The sequence below is a fragment of the Oryctolagus cuniculus genome, chromosome 3, assembly GCF_051225735.1.
Source record: "Oryctolagus cuniculus isolate XC-2025 breed Fujian yellow rabbit chromosome 3, ASM5122573v1, whole genome shotgun sequence".
NCBI lineage: Eukaryota > Metazoa > Chordata > Mammalia > Lagomorpha > Leporidae > Oryctolagus > Oryctolagus cuniculus.
The window spans coordinates 68,550,036-68,569,259 of NC_142869.1; the positions used below are offsets into that span (position 1 = coordinate 68,550,036).

General features: G+C 47.9%; 1 protein-coding gene across 4 annotated transcripts in view; it reads right to left on the bottom strand.

Moving 5' to 3' along the window:
* ITGA6 (integrin subunit alpha 6) overlaps positions 1 to 19,224 on the bottom strand; it is an 81,797-nt gene that overhangs the window by 13,545 nt on the left and 49,028 nt on the right. For 3 of the 4 annotated variants that reach the window (XM_089328149.1, XM_017342933.4, XM_017342934.4), the window contains exons 10-23: positions 15,414 to 15,515; positions 15,117 to 15,178; positions 8,456 to 8,616; positions 8,129 to 8,272; positions 6,127 to 6,242; positions 5,824 to 6,013; positions 5,642 to 5,725; positions 5,463 to 5,542; positions 5,232 to 5,309; positions 5,042 to 5,144; positions 3,525 to 3,698; positions 1,997 to 2,095; positions 1,805 to 1,915; positions 1,607 to 1,705 (exon numbers count right to left, since the gene is read on the bottom strand). In XM_089328149.1, the coding sequence (XP_089184275.1) occupies positions 1,607 to 1,705; positions 1,805 to 1,915; positions 1,997 to 2,095; positions 3,525 to 3,698; positions 5,042 to 5,144; positions 5,232 to 5,309; positions 5,463 to 5,542; positions 5,642 to 5,725; positions 5,824 to 6,013; positions 6,127 to 6,242; positions 8,129 to 8,272; positions 8,456 to 8,616; positions 15,117 to 15,178; positions 15,414 to 15,515 (1,603 nt within the window). Of the gene's footprint in view, positions 1 to 1,606; positions 1,706 to 1,804; positions 1,916 to 1,996; positions 2,096 to 3,524; positions 3,699 to 5,041; positions 5,145 to 5,231; positions 5,310 to 5,462; positions 5,543 to 5,641; positions 5,726 to 5,823; positions 6,014 to 6,126; positions 6,243 to 8,128; positions 8,273 to 8,455; positions 8,617 to 12,653; positions 13,232 to 15,116; positions 15,179 to 15,413; positions 15,516 to 19,224 lie in introns of those variants that run through there. The other variant, XM_089328150.1, reaches the window with a different exon arrangement.

Sequence of the window (19,224 nt, forward strand, 5' to 3'; positions counted from 1 at the left end):
GTTGCATTTGTGAGCCAGCCACTAGATGGGCCACAGGCCCCTCTGGGTCCTGAGAGCCAGGCTCGGGCTCAGCTCCACTGGCGGTCTGTGACCCTGAGGGAGGGACAGCCTTCTCTGGGCTCAGCTTCCTCATCTGAGTTTTGGATTTGGAGACTTAATGGGAATCAAGTGTCACAAAGTCAAAACCCAGGAGCCCTGGGGTCAGACCTCTATGCACTTCAAGCCTGGACCCCAAATTACATCCCTCGGTTGGTTCCCTCGTTCATAGAGTGGGTGCCATGTCTACCGTGGCATTCTTCTCAAGTTCAAATGGTAGCGTATAATGCACCCAGTAGATAGTGGACACCTCATCGATGCCTTATTAATGTCATGTCCATTCCCTCTAAAGTGTTCTCTTTCTAGCGCTAACACCCCAGTGCTTTTCAGAAAGGCTGCTGTACGATTACAGGAAGCTTATAGCAAGCAGCTGCCTTCAGACATGCACAGAAAGCACTCCCAGGAAAGTCGTGGTTTCTTTCAAAGTCCCCTAGGAAATCCTATTGAAGAGTCATTAAGAGATGGGCGGTGGCACCTCACAAAGAGAACAAAGCCAGGATGACCATGTTGCGGTGAGCCTGGGACAGTCCTGGTTGACTCCACTTGTCCCGGCATCCCACCCAGCTTTGGGGAGTGAACTAATGGATGGACGACCTCTCTCTCTCTCTCTCTCTTCTGTCTCTCTCTGCCTTTCAAATAAATAAATAAATCCTTAAAAAAAAAAACTGCACAAGGACAGGATACAGAAAACATAGACAACAAATTCTGATGAAAACATCTGGAAGTTTTAGTAGAACACAAAAAGAGCAGCTGTTAGAAATTCAAACACACTCCTCCACAAATGGGAAAACCCAGTTTTGCTGGACTGCTGAAAGTGTGGCACTGAGATGCCAGAAGGGTAAGCAGAACTGAGCAGCCCACACCTCAGCGACTCCATCCGTGGGGGAGTCACACAGCCCACAAGGGCAGGTCCAGGACGGGGACAGGCCAGGGAACAGTTTAGCTGCGTCTTGCATGCGGACGCCTGACCTCTGGCTGCGCAGCTCTGAAGATAATGAGAGGGGCCCACCCAAGGAGGCAGGACAGCTCCCCGCAATTATTTGAAAGGCTCCAGGATGGGCAAGAGACAGAACTCACTCTACACCTGTTCCAGCGGGGCATAACCAGGGACTGACTTCTCAAGGCTCAGTTCTGGATTCATATGAGAAAGATCTTTTACAGTAACTGTAGCTAGCTATGTGCGCCCCAGCACCCGTCACTGTGAGTATTCCCAGAATGGCTGCGGTATCAGGCATGGCACAAAACGTGGGGTTTCTTCTCCTGTTGAGCCAATAAGCTCGCAAATGTACCACGGGCACCGCTGAACTATTCGCTCTAGATTTACTTCTGTTTTCAATGATTTCATTAAAATACAGTTTGGCATGGCAGAATCCTAAGATGTCATCTGTCTTTTCCTCCAGGGAGGTTACAAGACTATGAGGGAAATAAATCCCAAATTGTGTGATCTCGGGGCAAAGCGCAGGGAAGTGGCACCTGCCATGAACCCGAACGGAGCCCAGGCGCCTCTCACCTGAGTGCCTGCGTTTGGCAGCTTGATGTTCTCGGCGGCAGAAGTCACGTCAATGGAGGCCCGCAGCACGATGTCCAAGTAGTTCAGCTTGGAATACTCCTGTATGGAGACCATGAGCAAATGCGTTAGGGAGGTGAGCCACGACCCGGCTGGTGGCAGAGGACACCTGTAGGGGACAGCCCCACGGCCGGGCCACACCTCTAGAAATGTGCTGTTCCACAACCTCGAGCGCAGAACGAGGGAGGCCTTGCTGTCCAGTCCCCGCAGCGGGCACCTGAGGGTCACGCAGTTCACGTTCACGCTGCAGCTCTAGGGAGGAACGGAAGACACCGGTCTGGGGAAGCCCGTTCTCCCGCCCTCTGCCGCTCACAGCTCTTGAAAAATACTCACCAGGGTCTGGTACTTCCTCTCTGTAAGCAAGGAGAACTTTCTGCTGCCGTCTCTCTGTTTTTCAGCAACTTCCCGTTTTCTCCTTGAGTTGTGAGACTCCTGGAAAGAGTCACAGCCATAGTGGCTCCACTTTATACAATGTTCCAAGGCTACCATACCGAACCCCCCACACCCCGTCAAGCAACGCCAAGGTTGCATCACCCACAGAGACAGCCAGCAAAGGCACAGAAATAGGCAAGCAGTACTACCGTCCTGAATTTCAAATTGACTGACTGATTCAGAGGACTAAGTTATCAAAGTGATTTGTTCCCACTCTGACCATAAAACTCAGCGAGAGGAACAGTGCTTTGTTTCTTTGCGTCCCCACCAAAATGTGACCTGATTTCTCAAGGGTCAGTCCTACCTTAGGGCAGCCAGCAGCCCAGCATGACTGAAGATGTGGCACTGAGGACACGAAGCCAGCAGACCCATTATGTGAAAGCTACACAAAAACTTCTAAAATTGCTCTTTTTTTGTCCAGGCTGAATACCTTTTACCCAAAATGCATGGTGCCAGAAGTGTTTCTGGTTTCAGAGTTTTCCAGATTTGGGGGTATTTGCATAGACTGTGTCAGGTGAGTGTCCCTAAACCCAAAATCTGAAATCCAACATGCTCCAAAATCCACAGTTGTGTGGGTGTTCAGCAAGTTTCAGATTTCAGAGCATTTGAACTTTGGAATTTGGGATTAGAAATGCTCCACCTGTGGTAAGGATGACGAGAGTAAGGGACCATTGTGGTTTTTTTTTAAGTTGGTAAGTAAGGGATCACGCTATAGGCCACAAACTATTACCACTGATCATACCCAGTCACTATAAAACTTAAGAGAAAAGAAACAGACACGCACAACCAAGCAAGCCTTCACCAAACTGGACCATAAATGTGGAGCCAATCGCAGAAGCACAGAACAGTAGAGACAGGGGCTTAGAGTGCAGGCTTTGAAACCACGCAGAGTCGAGTCTAATGCAGACACCATCTGCCTCTGAACAGCTGAGCCGCTCTGAGAAAGCTACTTAGCCTCTCTGAATCTCAGCGTTTGCATCTGTGCAATGGTGAGGATAACAAAAATACCTGGGAGGACTGGCAAGAGAAGGAAAGCAGAACATGCAAGCCCAGCGCTCAGCACACGCCGCACAGGAGTGCTCCATAAATTATCTACCAGCTCAAAAAGTAACAGCAAAGGCCCTTCAGGTCACTTGCAAAGATGCCGGTATCTTTTGTAATGAGTTTCCCATTGGCTGGTCTACCTCCAGGAGCAGGTACCTCCTCGCCTATCAGTCATATGTCATTTGTCCCCAGAACCACTGTGCAACTCTGCCCTCAGTGCCATAATAGTCACTGATCAGCAAACCTTCCCCAGCCTGACTTGCAAAGAGAAACTGTGCTAACTAAAGAAGCCAGCAGACAAGAATGCCATTTTCCCAAGGACACTCATGATTTTCCCCTCTGCTACTTCCACCTATAGAGACAACAGATACATCCGCCAACATACCTTCAGGTTCAGCAAGTTTATTTCACTCTTGGGCTCACATGCTACGTTTTCCAATCCTTTGGATTCCACCTTCACCAGATAAAGCAGCCATTTACCATTGCTGATTTCTTTGGGCCACTGAATATTCAAGGTTGCTGTGCCAAGGTTTTTAAGAGGTTTGCCTAAATTAGTTACCTGTTGGAAAATAATACAGATTGTCTCGATGTCATCCTCTTAATAGAAAATTAAGTAGCAGCTCCAAATGCCAAGAAAAAAAGCTAAAATACCCAGCATGATACAGTAAAAGCACCATCTCCAAAAACAAACTATCAATAGGTTATACCAAATAGAGACCTGTGGTTAAAAGATTCTTACCAATAAAATAGAAAGAAAACAAAAGTCAGAGAGAAACGGTTGCCAGTTCAGTCCAGAAACAACTGTTGCGGCGGTAGAATCAGCAGTGCAGGTCCCCGTCTCTTGCCGTGGCGGGCTGGGGGAAACATCCTATGTGCATTTGTGATTTGCTCCGCACCCACCCTGCTTGGCACGGACAACACCCATGCCAAGGCAGTGCCCCAACAACCTGCTTCCAGAAAACCCCGTCCATGATGACAGCTGCATCTGTCCTCCTACTACCCCACATGAGTTCACGCTGGGAATGTAGCAATTTCCTGCAGCAGAAGCCAAAAGCAAGAAGCAAAAACTCCTCTCTGTGAAAGACAGCTCAGAATCCACAGGCTTCTTTTTCAGCCACCCCAACACAGAGATCCCAATCACCACCAAGACCTGTTCCAGCTGTGTCTGGAGGAGAGCAGCCTCCCTTCTTCGTCCAGCTCCAGGCAGGGGTGGGCCCATTCTTTGTTTCTCAGACCTTCACCCCCGTGGTTGCTACACTTTCAGAAATGTGATCTGAGCCATGCAGGACCACGCCCACATGAAGGGGATGAGCAGGCTCTACCCTGCATGCTCACGTGCACTCAACTGGACATGGGGTCGCTGGGACTGGCTACTCTGAAATGGTTCAGAGCCAATCAACAGCCTTCCTTGCTGGCATGTGCCAAATCTACATTCACTGTTATGAAACTGGAGCTTCCAACATGATGTGTTGAAGTCTTCAGTAAAAGCAGCCGCCACACCTCGCTGGCATGAACCAAGCTTTTCATGGCTTCTCACTGACCATCACAAAAGCATGTTTCCTCTCAAGCCCTGGAAACCAAACCTTACAACGAAGAAAGAAAGAAAGCATACTCTAAAGCAAACATAAGACTCTGCGGGGGAGAGGGGAGACTCAAGTATCACTTTGTCTCTATACCACACACACATTTCAACTTCTAAGACAAAGAAGTGAATTCTGAACTATAGGCCTATGCTGTTTTTCATTCTGGAGGACAAAGTTTTTTACCATAATATTTGTAACTGAGCATTTATTTATATGCTTATTTATTAACATTCCACATTTACTAAAACTATATATTCAGGACCATATTTAGTACACACAAACTTCTGGTTTGTTAAAAGGCCCAACTGTTCCAACTCACCCTGAACTCATATTCTATTAAACTTCCCACTTCATCTTCAGATTTCATAGCTTGCTCACCGACCACTGTACCTCCAAAATACACCTGGGAAGGTTTAGCGACTCTGTTAAGTTAAAAAACACCAGTTTTAGTGAGGATTGTAAACGGCTCTTTCAAACATTGATTTGTTATGCTAAACACAAACACTTACCCAGAGACCGTTAAAAGCAGTTCAATAACCACTTTTGCTTTAGCTGTAATTGAAGCCAAATTATCCTGATTGCTTGTTCTGAAAATGAAAAGGAAACAATAGGGTTTTATTTTAACAGTCTTCTCATTACAATTACACTTCTTTTATGTGTTAGATCAGGGACAATTCATTGACTGCCCAGTGTTTTCTGGAAATAACTCAAAATGGAAAGGTGGAAGAAATGACTCTTACGTTTCCAACTTCAGGTTGACATCCAGGTCTTTGGTATCAAAGGTGACCTCGGTTGTACTTAAAATCAAATAAAAGGTAACCTGAAAAAACATAAATAACCGTTAACCGAAGCCAGCCTTTTGGACAGTGGAATGGTTAACAAAAATGGTAAAATAACAGCATGTGAAGGCATCACCTACACTGGAATTTCTTTTAAAAGGATTTCCGAGCTCACACTCTGCTTGCGAGCCGTTCTGGTTGGCAATGCAACTCAGCTGTTTCTCCTGTAAGGAAGACACACAGCAGATCACTGTATGCTCACTGTATGCACTGTGTGCCCGGTGCGGGCTCTCCCTCCCAGCTGCTCCTTACACACACTTACGGGGAATGCCCGCAGTTCTCTGTAAGCAGAGTAAGTCAGGGTGTCGGGAAACGTGGCAACAAGTCTGGCTTCATGGGCGTCATCACCATCCTTTGTGGGATTCCTTGGGTCAGAAGGGCTGTTTGTCACTGTTATTTCTAACGCGATATCCTTCTGATCTTTGAGAACTAGTTCTGGCACACCTTGTTGACTGTTAACAACAACAACAGCAAAGCAAGAGATCAAGTTCTCGATACATTTGCAGGAACCCTCCTAACAGCCAGAGTTAGCTAACTAGTGCTAATGCGACAGAGCCATCCTTACATTGGTAAATAAGAAAATTTGTCTTGATTTCCTTCTCGGGTGCAAAACTTATATTCTAGTTTAAGGTTGCTATTGCACACGTTGTCGTCGCCACATCCCTCCTTTAAGAAGTGTACCTGCAGGAAGACAAAACCATTGCCGTTATGCCATTTAGACTCAGGACAGTTGCCAGAGAAGTTTCCCTACAGCTCATTTCCCTGTGTGACAACTACCAGGGCAGAACTCAAGCTTCAAACACAATCGACCACGCATCCAATTCCCACTCTGTCTGATCAAAGCAGTGTTAAGAATGTTTTGACAGTGCGCTGGGGCAATGGCTATAGCCAGAAGGGGGACTCCCGCAGTCACAGAATGTGGCTTCCAATCCTGGTTCTGCTACTTACTTAGCCGTGGGGATTCGGGCAAGTCACTTAACCTTTCAGAGTCTTAGTTCACAGCTCATGCACACGGGGATACCACCACCCTGCTTCAGAGAGCTACTCTAAGAATGATTGGTAATGATGATACTGCTAACACACACAATTTACATACTTTAACTCACTTAATGCTCACAACAGATGGGTGAGAAAGGTAGTTATGAGCTCCATTGTACAAATGAGAAAACAAGATAGCTTAAGGTCAAAGGTCAAGAAAGCAAAGGGCTCTGGCACAATGCTAGCTATAGCGCACTGGCTCATCACATTGACAAATAATTAGGGAAACTTTCTCTGTGTTTGTTATGTTTAACCTAATTATGGAGCTGGGAACGTACACAAGAAATAGTAATATGAGAATACTCAGTAATACCAAAACACATAAAAGCATACAGAAGTATAAGGAATTATAGTTGGTGACAAAAACAATGGACAAAGTAGATTTAGGCATCAGCTCCTAAACCTATGGCTGCAAGTACTCACTTCTACAAAGCTGTCAAGACGACACCAGTAACAGCAGCCTCAGAGCAGCTTTTCACGGCGAGTGCAGAATGCCAGAGCAGGATGCCACAGCTTCCAGGCAGTACTGCGAACCGAACATCCTGACCCTTCCAAACAGAGCCCTTCTCCTAGGCGGGGCCCAGTGAGCCATAACGGAAATCGGTCTTACCAGGATGACTTACACTTCATCAGGCACCCAGAGTCAACTTCACTGCTAACTGTACTTTTTTGGAGCTGCCCAATTTCCACACTCCTTGATTCTAATGCTCTACTAGTAATGTGTTTTGTATGTTTTAATGTTCCAAAGGTAAAATATGAGGGTACTTCAAAAACTTCACTAAAAAAATGGAATTGAAAGATAAACTTATGGGGCCAGCATTGTGGCACAGTGGGTAAAGCCACCATCAGTATCTCATATGGGCACCAGTTCATGTCCCAGTTGCTGCACTTCTAATCCAGCTCCCTGCTAATGGCCTGGGAAAAGCAGCAGAAGATGGCCCAAGCACTTGGGTCCCTGCCACCCACATGGGAGACCCAGATGAAGTTCCTAGCTCCCTGCTTCAGCCAGGCCCAGCCCTGGCCTTTGTGGCCATTTGGGAAGTGAACCAGTGGAATGAAGATCTCTGTCTCTTCCTCTCTCTGACTTTCAAATAAATAAATAAGTATTACTTTTAAAAGATAAGCTTATTTTGGTATAAAAATTTTGGAAATCCATGCACAGATTTCTTTCTCGTAATATGTATGTTGACCTGTTTGAAGACCCCTTATACAAAGTCATTTTCTTTCTACGCATAGCTACAGTTAGATAAGGACATGACAACACAAGCTCTGACAACTATAGTCTCAATATGTATATGTTACAGTGATAAAAAATTGTGGAGAAAAATATTCTCTGGCCCCAAATTGTATGTTTCTATATTTACTGCTAATTTGGTAAACAGATGTATTCAAACTTTGCATATATTAAAAAGTATATTAATCCAAAGAAATGGCCTTTAAAGCAGCTCTCTAGCTCTACTGCCTCCAAAGATATTTGATTTGGCATCAGAATATGGCACTAACTTTGGCAAAACAGAAGTCACACTTACATCTGTATGGGCCATCTTGGGTTCGTTTGAATTCAGAATTGGAAGGAGTTCTGGCAGTGAATTCACTCGCCTACGTGAGCTGGGCTCTTGTATTTCCACAGAGGCAGTGATGGGAATGGGGCGCAGTTTATCTCGGATATTTTCCTGGAAAACATGCAGGGACACAGTTAAGCACAGAGTAAAGGCACCAGAGGAACTCCGGGACAATACTTTCATAGCAACTAATGCGATGTTAGAATAAATTCCGGCAATCTTCATGTGTCACCACAAAACCCAGCTCACGCCTTCTTCCAAGACTGAAGTGGACGTGCCTGGGCCAGCCCTCACCTGCAGCCAGAGGGTCTCCTCCATGCACAGTCTCTGCTTCTGTCTATTCAGGGTCAGCTCTTGAGTATACTTGGGCTCAGAGCCCGGGTTTCGAAACTGAACTCTTGACGACAGCCCAGATTTTCTTCTCTCTTTTTCAGCTTCAAGTGTGCCCACAATTGCTGGACAAAATGAACAAAAATCACATTACTGAAAGCATATTCCTGCAAGCATGCTGATATCTCAACATTTTAATTCCCTGTAGAACAACACTTTTCCTCCACTGCCACCGTTTCTCTTCCTATTTCCTGGTAATGAACATTTTGCCGACTAGCGACGTTTTCCAAAGCAAGCTGTCCTTTCCATTGCTGTTCATGTTTCAAAGCTGAATTTTCATCAGGCCACCTGGGGGAGCTAAAGCCTAAGCCAAAACCCTTCCGCCAAGGCAACTGCAAATCTGTCAGTGTGTGGCTGAATTTCAGGAACCCACAGCAGACTGCAGATAACTAGAAGAACCTAACAGTCCCCCAGGGCCTAAACGACTCTCCTCAATAAGCATCCCATGCGTAAATGGCCTTGTGCCTTTACTACTCAAAAAAGGCCCCTGGGTGGGTAGCATTGTGGTATAGTTGGAAGGTTGACACCTGTGACACTGGCATCCCATATGGGTGCCTGTTTGTGTCCTCACTGTCCCTCTTCCAATCCAGCTCTCTGCTACAGCTGGGAAAGCAGTGGAAGATGGCCCAAGTGCTTGAGCCCCTGCACCTGCATGGGAGACCTGGAAGAAGCTCTTGGCTTTGGATCGGCTCAGCTCTAGCAGCTGTTGTGGCCATTTGGGGAGTGACCAGCAGATGGAAGACCTCTCTCTACATCTTCTTCTGCTTTCCCAAGCCATAGCAGAGAGCTGAATCAGAGTGGAGCAGGAGGAGGCTTCCAAGATGGCGGAGCAGGGAGGGAACTTACTGTTCTCGTCTAGGGAAGAGTTAGGGAGAAAACGGCAGAGGAAACTACAAAAATTATAGGGACACAGTGGACCTATGTAGAGGGCGTGGACACCCCCAACTCAGGACCCCAGCAGCCAAGAGCTTCCACACCAGCGTTGGAGAGTGAGCCCAATTCATAATAGCTAAGACATAGAATCAACCTAAATTTCTGTCAACCAAAGACTGGATCAAGAAAATGGCCGGCGCCGCGGCTCACTAGGCTAATCCTCCGCCTTGTGGCGCCAGCACACCGGGTTCTAGTCCCGGTCGGGGTGCCGGATTCTGTCCCGGTTGCCCCTCTTCCAGGCCAGCTCTCTGCTGTGGCCAGGGAGTGCAGTGGAGGATGGCCCAAGTGCTTGGGCCCTGCACCCCATGGGAGACCAGAAGTACCTGGCTCCTGCCATCGGATCAGCGTGGCACGCCGGCCGCAGTGCGCCGGCCGCGGCAGCTATTGGAGGGTAAACCAACGGCAAAGGAAGACCTTTCTCTCTGTCTCTCTCTCTCACTGTCCACTCTGCCTGTCAAAAAATAATAATAAAAAAAAACATAAAAATAAGACCTTCTTAAAAAAATAAAAAAAAAGAAATATGGGATATGTACTCTATGGAATATTACACAGAGGTTAAAAAAAATGAAATCCTGTCATTTGCAACAAAATGGATGAATCTGGAAAACATCATACTTAGTGAAATAAGCTAGTCCCAAAGGGACAAATACAGTATGTTCTTCCTGATCTGTGAGAACTAATAGAGTGCCTAAAACGAAATCTGTAGAAGTGAAATTGACACTTCAAGAAGAGATGACTTGAGTGGCCTAGTTTTTTTTTCTTCATAATATTTGCTGAACTCATAACATACGAGTTAATCATATATGTATAAAGTTAATTGAGGATGGATCTCATTAAAAATAAGAGTGGGAATAAGAGAAGGAAGAGGAAGTTTTTAACTGTAAAGTTGTATATTTATGTATGCATACCTACAGACTTATTTCTAAGGGTACAGTTTAAAAACTTGCCATGGGGGCCGCCACTGTGTAGCAGGTAAACCCACTGCCTACAGTGCCGGCATCCCATATGGGCACTGGTTGAAGTCCCAGCTGTTCCATTTCCGATGCAGCTCTCTGCTATGGTCTGGGAAAGCAGTAGAGGATGGCCCAAGTCCTTGGGCCCCTGCACCCGTGTGGGAGACCTGGAAGAAGCTCCTGGCTCCTGGCTTCAGATCGGCATAGCTTTGGCCATTGCAGCCAAATGGGAAGTGAATCAGTAGATGGAAGACCCCTCTCTCTCTGCCTCTCTTTCTCTCTGTGTAACTCTTTCAAATAAGTAAATAAATATTTATAAAAAGTTGCCATGGGACCCCAAATCCCATTATGCTGGAGGATAAAAATGTCATCTTAAGTGTTAAAGTGGCCGGCACCGTGGCTCAATAGGCTAATCCTCCGCCTTGCAGCACCGGCACACTGGGTTCTAGTCCCGGTCGGGGTGCCGGATTCTGTCCCGGTTGCCCCTCTTCCAGGCCAGCTCTCTGCTATGGCCCAGGAGTGCAGTGGAGGATGGCCCAAGTCCTTGGGCCCTGCACCTGCATGGGAGACCAGGAAAAGCACCTGGCTCCTGGCTTCGGATCAGTGCAATGCGCCAGCCGCAGCACGCCAGCCGCGGCGGCCATTGGAGGGTGAACCAACGGCAAAAGGAAGACCTTTGTCTCTCTCTCTCTCACTGTCCACTCTGCCTGTCAAAAATAAAATAATAAAAAAAAAGGGTTAAAGTGATCATATTAGGTGTTAAAGTGAACATATAGATAGGATTAAATGTTAAAGTGATCATATAAATAAGATTAAGTGTCTGTTAATAGTAAGATAGAATTCAAAAGGAGAGAATGTCCAACATGGGAAGCAGTCCACACAGCAGACTGATAGAATGACAATAGCTTTAAGCAGCACTCTGACCTCAGAATCAGCCCCTAAGGCATCCTGGTCTGGTTGAAAAGGCCTTGAGAGCATTTCAGGCAAGGAAAGCCATGACACTGTGGCAAAAAAAATGTTCTACATGAAGGATCTCTGTGAGACCCCAGTGGAAAGAAGTGGCCATCAAATAAGGATGTACTTCTCTCTGAAAGGGAGGGGAAAACTTCCATTTTGCTTACGGCCTTGTCTAAATGCAGAGTTTGTGGATTCAAAAGGCTTCCACAGCCTAGGCAGCTCATGTCAAGAGCCATGGGTGGTCACTGAAGTCATATATAAGAGTGTTAACTGTTACTTGTTAAATTAACAGCGGATGGCCACTGTGCCTCCCTTAGCTGGCAATCTTCCCTCCTTCCCCGCCCCCAGCCTGCTTGGCTAAATCCTTCTCCCATTCCAGAGCTCAGTGGGGACATCACTTCCTCCGGGAGGCCTGCCTGGCCCTGCCTGCGCAAACCCAGCATGCTCTGTGTTTCCAACACCTACACGTAGTCCGCTGCTGGGATCGTCTCTGCCTGCCTCCATAGCCAGGCACAGCCAAGGGCAAAGACCTCCTCAGTCCTGCTCACCATCACATCCCCCAGCAACCAGCATAGCTGAGAGACCAAGGATAGGATCAAGGGGCTCCGCGCCCTCGCGCATGCGTGCATGCCGAAATGCTAGCTATTCAGAAATGCTCAGACCAAAATTCAGACACACTGACAGGTCTAACAGGCATTTCTGCGTCCATGCGAAGAATTCTTCCATGTCGCGACTGCCAAATGGACTGCCCCTCCCCCATGCTAGACCCCGCACAGCCCTGACCCGTCCATTTATCAGTGACCTGCGACCTTCACCAAGCACCAGACTGGGGTTCGCACGCAGAGCGCCCCTCGCCGCCACAGCGCAGGAGGGCGTGGGCACATTAAAACCGCTTATCCCCCTAGTCCAGGCCAACCTTCCCTAACCCTGCAGTCAGCTCCCATCATCTTAAAATCCTCTCGCGCTGCCTCCGCCGACCTCCGGAGAGGGCCAAGCCACGTGGAACGCTCATTAAGGCTCAATTAGCCCCCCGCGCGCATGTGGGGAGCGCAGTGTCTGAGGTCCCCGGAGGCGAGGGGGCAGCCTGGCACCAGCCTCCCGCACTCGCTTGGTGCGCAGGCGCTCACGCAGCTCAGGGCAAGTTCCTCGCGTTCGGAACTTCCTGTTCTCTGCTGATCCCCAACAACCAGCCATGGCGTGGTTAGGTCAGAGCCACCCGCGGGGCTTCAAGGGCTACCTTGAGGCTGGAGAACACTCACCAGTTCTATAAACGGGGAGAAGCCCGAGAGCGCGCTGCTGAGATTTCTTCCACCCCTGGTCAGAGCGGTTTGATGAAGGTGACAACCAGAATAATAGAATTAAAAACGCGGCCCCAGGTTCCCGCCCTGCCCAGGCAAAGGCTCGCTGTGGCTTCTCAAACCATTGCCAACCACGGTGAGAGGCCCGTGCGTGACCCAAGGGGAAAAGCGTGAGGCGCACGCCTTCCAAAGGGCAGCCGCTCTGAACTGCCTCCTGCCTCCCCCACAACTCCAGGTTCCTCCAAGGGCAGAGACAAAGCTGCACGAGAGCACCTCGGGCCACGCGCCAGCTCTGCAGGCCGGTCCAGCAGAAGGGGAATCGAAGGAAGCCCGGGAGACCTGCTAGAAGTCCAGGGAGAGGGAGACGAAGGCTCGGCGGTCCCGGGCAGCGGGAAAAGGGGGAGGGCAGAGCTCCCATCCGCTGGTTCACTCCCTAGATTCCCCAGTGTCTGGGGCTGGGCCAGGCTGAAGCTGGGAGCTGGGACCGCAATGCAGGTCTCTTTCTCACAGGGGTGCCGGGACCGAAGTGACCTGAGCAGATGCTGCTGCCTCCAGGGTGCGCGTTGCCAGGCGGCTGGAGCCAGGACTGGAACCCAGGCACTCCCATACGGGTCGTGGGTATCTTAACTCCTAGGCTAAATATCCCACCCATAAGCTTTTTAAAAAAATATACTACATTTATTTAAATGGTTACTGTGGGGAGCAACTCGGACTAGACTAAGTTACTGGAATTAAGACTTATTCTATGCATCTGCTCTCCTATGATATGGCGCTGGGGAGAGGAGTAAGCTTCTACACAGCTGCCTCCAGTTCAACCAATAAACAGCAGGACCTGCTCCTGATTGGAGGAGAGCAGCGTACTCGGCGTGTGGGTAGCAGAGTTGGGATTGGTGGAAGAGGACTATAAAGGAGGAGAGAGACAACATGCACCAGGAACATCTATCTGAAGGAACACCTGAGCAGCCCCCGAGAGAGCCGGCCGGCGGTGTGCCGCTCCCCTGCGGAAGTGGGGAAAAGTGGCAGGGGGCCCGCCCCTCCACGGAGGTGGAGGGTCGGTAGCCAACCCGGGAAGAACCAGCAGCAAACCCGGGGAGGGCCGAGCAGACAAAAGAACAGCGCAGGGTCCTGTGTCGTTCCTCCACGAAGACGGGGAGCGACATAATGGTGCCGTGACTCGGATATGAAGCCTAGGCAGGGTTTAGTGTCGTTCCTCCACGAAGACGGGGAGCGACAGTTACTTTTCATACTTTACTGAATCTTATCATAGGTCAGTATCTTCATTCATTCTGTTCCTTATTGGGGACATTCATTCATTACATGAGTCCATATGATAAGTAAGAATGAGAAGCACAGCTAAGAACCGTCATGACCTGTGTGCCTGTGAGAGCATATGGGCACCACTTCCTAATGGGGTTACATTTTCCATTTCAAATCATCACTTTAGGTGATCTGAAACCAGTCAAATTCTGGGATAGTAAAAAGGACATCTTTTAAATTAAATAAGGAAAACAGCAAGACCTTAGATATAAGGAGCAAACTTGAACTCGTTATCTCAAGGAATAATAAGTCTCATGACACAAAAAAGACACAATGGCCTCATCCTTCACAAAGCTTCCTTGGTGGCACATCTTACACCACAATCCTGAGCTGCCGGACCAGAGCCTGACCCATGATGGTTCCCCCCTTCACTTCACTTCCGCTTTGGAGATAAGATATAGCTTCTCATGTCCCTGGCCTCAACTCTGGATCAACCTAAAGAGTTGTGACTGCTTCTAACCCACAGCAGAGAAGACCCTGGCTAGGATCACCATGGTTAGGCCATCACTAGTGGGGTGCAGTCATTGCGATGAGAGGTATTTCTTTCAGCTTACAGGAAAATAAAAACTCAAACATTAAGGGACTTGACCTATGCCGTAGGGTCCAGCAGCATCAGAGCTGAAACCAGGAGCAGAGCTCAAGTCTCCCACATCTCAGGGCCAGCATCCAACGCCCCAGGGGCCCACCTGGGTGTTCTGGCCTCCGAGTCCAGGGGAGAGAGCATAACCTGGCAGTGCCGCTAGGAAGCTGTGCCCTGGTTCCAGCACTTGCCCTTCTGCAGCCACCACCCACCACCTCACAACCACAAAACTGCTTTCAAAGGCAGGAATGGAGGAAACGGTTGTGGTAGCAAATAAGTACTTTTCCAAGGCATTTTGTCCTAAACCATCTGCTCTGGAAAATTCAAGCAGGGATCAAATGGAGAGCTTTCCCTCCCTCGTGGTGCTGTGCCCTCCTGATTAGACAGGAGACTGCAGATCCGCTCAATTCTTCAAACGAGAACTGATGGTCCATTTTAGCCACTGCAGCTCCATTTTTCTGTGATTTACGGAGAACTTGCAACCTGGCAGAGAAATGGATTTTTTTTTTCATGTACAGAGTACTTACTTAATGAAGGATTATAACCAGTGGGTTTGGCAGTGTATTCGAAACAGGCTTTAACCTTGAGGCTGTATAAAATCAAACACATATTTCTTAAAAGATGCTTTCTTGCAGTGGAAAATCCCAACACACTCCCCAGCTCTGCAATCCCCCCATAGTCTCAGGACAGATCCCTGCCCTCTGCCCGGCACCCCGCAACGGCTTCCCTGTGTCTCCACTGGGCCTAGGGGCCATGGGGCCACGGTCAGCGCAGTGCTGGGAAACCGAGGAGGCCGCCCCCCCCCCATACACAGCCACTCTCACCATATCCCGCTGGGCGCCCCACAGGACGGCATCTTCTGGCGCAGGTCAATTCTGTTAGGAGTCACTGTGAGGGTTTTCTGAATATTAATCACAGGCCGGGATCTGAAGACAAAGGAGTGAAAAGGCAGCTCAGCCTTTTGTTACCTAGAGATTCACTCACAGGCATCCGTGGCTGCCCCGGACAGCTTCAAAGCCACAGGGTGGGGGAAAGAGCTGCTCCTGTGCTGCTGCCCCGCCCCCTCCACTGTGGCTGAAGCCAGGAACTGTGGATACATAGATGCGTATGCCACTTACACAATATTTATTTAAAACTATACTGTGTTTAATAATTTATAAACAGATTTGAGTCACCTATGGAACACATGTTTCAGAGAACATACTATGTCTCCATTTCCACCCAAAACCCCCACTAGCCTTGTATGTTCTTCCAGACTGTGTTTCTGCTAAAACTATTCCCTAAAATCAAATACTGAAATACACACATAACGCCAACTACATGGGAGCTGTTTATATGCTTATTGTTCTGAAAACTGCTTTTTTCTCATTAATATTTCAGAGGTCACCTCCTATCTATGCACACAGATCTAGTGTCTTTTGCACCTGGTGGTGTTGCCTTGTAGCAATGGCACATCCTTTATTTAACCAGCACCTAATCAGTAGACATTGACACTAGGCTTTCTGCTCGTCTGAAAACTCTCTCTCGATGTATATGTATGTACACACTGCCTGTAGGACAGATTTCTAGCACAATTTCTGAGCCAAAGAATGTGTACATTTTTAATTAGAGTGATCTTGCCAAACTACACCCCGAAAGACTTACACCAAAACACACCAGTTGCCTGGGCTGCTGTCAGGGTGATTATCAGCAATGTGGATGGTTCCTGCAAATCTCCCTTCTCCCAGCCATAAGCCCCTGTCCCCCTGCTGCCAGAACTGACCCATCCTCATAGTGTCTATAACAAGAACTCGCATCCCTTACCCTTGTCCCCTCTGTGCTCTGCCTACCCCAACCCTGCAAACACTTAACCAGCAGGAGTCTCACACCCTTAGCCCGCTTACTCTGTGAGAACACCTCTTCTCTCCCTGGAGAATTCTCCCCGGCTTCTGCAAAGGGCTGGCAGGGGCCACCGGCCTGACCTCCGCAAGCCTGTGGATGGGAGCTGGGGGAGGGCTGGGAGGTGCTGCCTCAGCTCTCCCCTCCAGCACTCCCAGGTCGGAATTCAGAACGGGCTCTAGGATTCCACTACCATGCGCAGTCAGTTAGGCTGACACTGGGGGGCTTGTGGGAAGCCCAACCATACCAGAGAACCATGCTTTTGTAGGAAAATGCACTCCAAATCCCAAACAGTCAGCTCAAACTTGTGGAATCAATCTGTTGGTGGGCTAGTGGGCACAAGCCCCTTCATGATAAAGGGCAGGTTTCTGCGTGCTCTCTAGCTCCACTGTTTACCTCTCTACTTTTGTTTTATATTTAGACAGATGCCACTTTCAAAGATATTAACTACATACAAGTTTCCTTCCAAAGTTCATGGACATTTTCAAGTGTATTTTTCAGGCAAGAAATCTTGAAATTCATGCACAGTTTTTTCATAAGCAGTTTACATGAACATTTTGAAGATCCTTTGTACACGCTAAAGTTTTGAGAGCATGCACATATTTAAAAGGCAAACATTCACAAGTACCCTCTTCTTAAAAATAAAAAAACCCATTTATTTATTTTTATTAAGGCAGAGAGACAGAGATTTTCCATCTGCTGGTTCACTCCCCAAATGGCCTCAACAGCTGGGGCTGGACCAAGCTGAGGCCAGGAGCCAGGAACTCCATTATGGTCTCCCATGTGGCAGGTAGGAATTCAGGTACATGAACTACCGTGTGCTGCCTCCCAGGCTTGTTAACAGGAGCTGGATCAGAAGTGGAGTAGCCAGGACTTGAACTGGCACTCAAATGGGATGCCGGAGTCCCGGGCCATTGCCTAATCCACTGCAGCTCTCCCAAGTATTTTACAATCAGTTGCCCCAGATGTAATGTTTCATGTGTCATCTTATTAATGCTTTAATGCGTGTCATGAATTCCATTTAATATACCATTCCTGTCTACCTTATTTAACACACACAATTGTGAAGGCACAGAACACGTGAATCATGAAAAGTGTGTCTCGACACATAAAGCAAATCTTACTGGCTTGGCTGCCTCATGTTTACCTGGTATATATCTACTAAGTGTCCTTAAGTCCTAGGAGGATTTCGTGGGAGAAATGCCCAGGACGACAGAATCCAGCCTGAAAGCTCAAGTGAGGCCGGCCACAGCTTCCTCAGCTGTGAAATAAGGAGGCTCAGACGCCTCTCGCTATCAAAGGATATTGAAATTCACTTTTCTAAGGTCCATGAGGAAAGGAGGAACAAGTTTGCTGGGTTCACAGTCCACCCGCTTATGACGACAGGAAATTAAAGTACTATCAACAGACTATCAAAATATCAATTACACATGGCAACAAGACTATCAAAATATCAATTACACATGGACACAGGCAAATATTTAACTGATGAAAGGTAGGTCATAGGGGCATAGTGGGTTAAGCCACCACTAGCAACATTGGCATCCCACATAGGGGCCAGTTCATATTCCAGCTGCTCCAAGTCTGATCCAGCTCCCTGCTAATGTGTCTGGGAAAGCAGTAGAGGATGGCCCTAGTGCTTGGGCCCCTGCTGCACACGTGGGAGATGGAGTTCTAGGCTCCTGGCTCCAGCCTGGCCCAGTCCTGGCTGTTGCAGCCATATGGGGAGGGAACTGGTGGACAGGAAATAGCTCTCTCTCTCTCTCCCTTCTCCCTGTCTCTAACTCTGCCTTTCAAATAAATAAAATAAATCTTAAAAAAAAAAAAAAAAAAAGGTCAGTCTCTCATCTGTTGGTGTTGAAAACTTGGTAACCAGATTTTGGTATAAGAAGTCAAGTTTTGTTAATAGTTGAACTAACCATCAAACTAGAACTACACCTTCAAAATTTTTTTTCACATTGTTTTTTGATTGACGTTCTTGCTAAAATAGCTGATTGTTATATATTCTTCCACCTTTTAAAATTGTTGAACTACTTTAAGGTTGATAACTGCATCAGCAGAGAAACATGCATCTAAAGACAGTGTCTCAGAACACCGGACAGCCCACTGTTGGATGCCTTAGCCCAGAAGCACACACAGCACAGCAACAGCCTGCTACAAGGGCTCAGGAGGTTGAGAGGCTCACAGCACTCGGGGAGGACGTCACCAGGAGCACGAGGATGCATCCCTGCTTCCCCAAGCTCCTTCCTCTCCAAATCACAGACACACGGGTCCATGCACTTTGGTTTACTCAGCTTTGGTGGTTCCCCGGACACTGTCAGTAGCATCTCAAATACACTCTTCCCTGTGATTTTCATATCTCCTAATTTTGCCATCTGTAGCTTCCTCTGTGTGTCTCAGTTTTTCATACAGGATGGCTTTCATATCTAAAACAACTTTCGTCATTTACTATCACGTAATATTCTCTTCAGAAGTGTCCTGGGGCTGGTTTCTAAGCCCCAGGGTTGATGTGAGGGTATTTTAAATACTGAGGCTACCTCTACACCTGACACCATTCTGGAAGACTACAGGGCAAGGAGTGTTAACAGGCACACCTGGAAAACAGTTTCACTGTGCTACTGCCCGCTTCTTTAACATATTCTTTAAGAAATGACTATAAAGCCAGTGAAGAGAAAACCAACCACGGCAGTTGTACGTGACACAGCAGCTTTTTTTTAAATGACTGCTTGGGATACCCATTTCCCATACGAGGTTCAA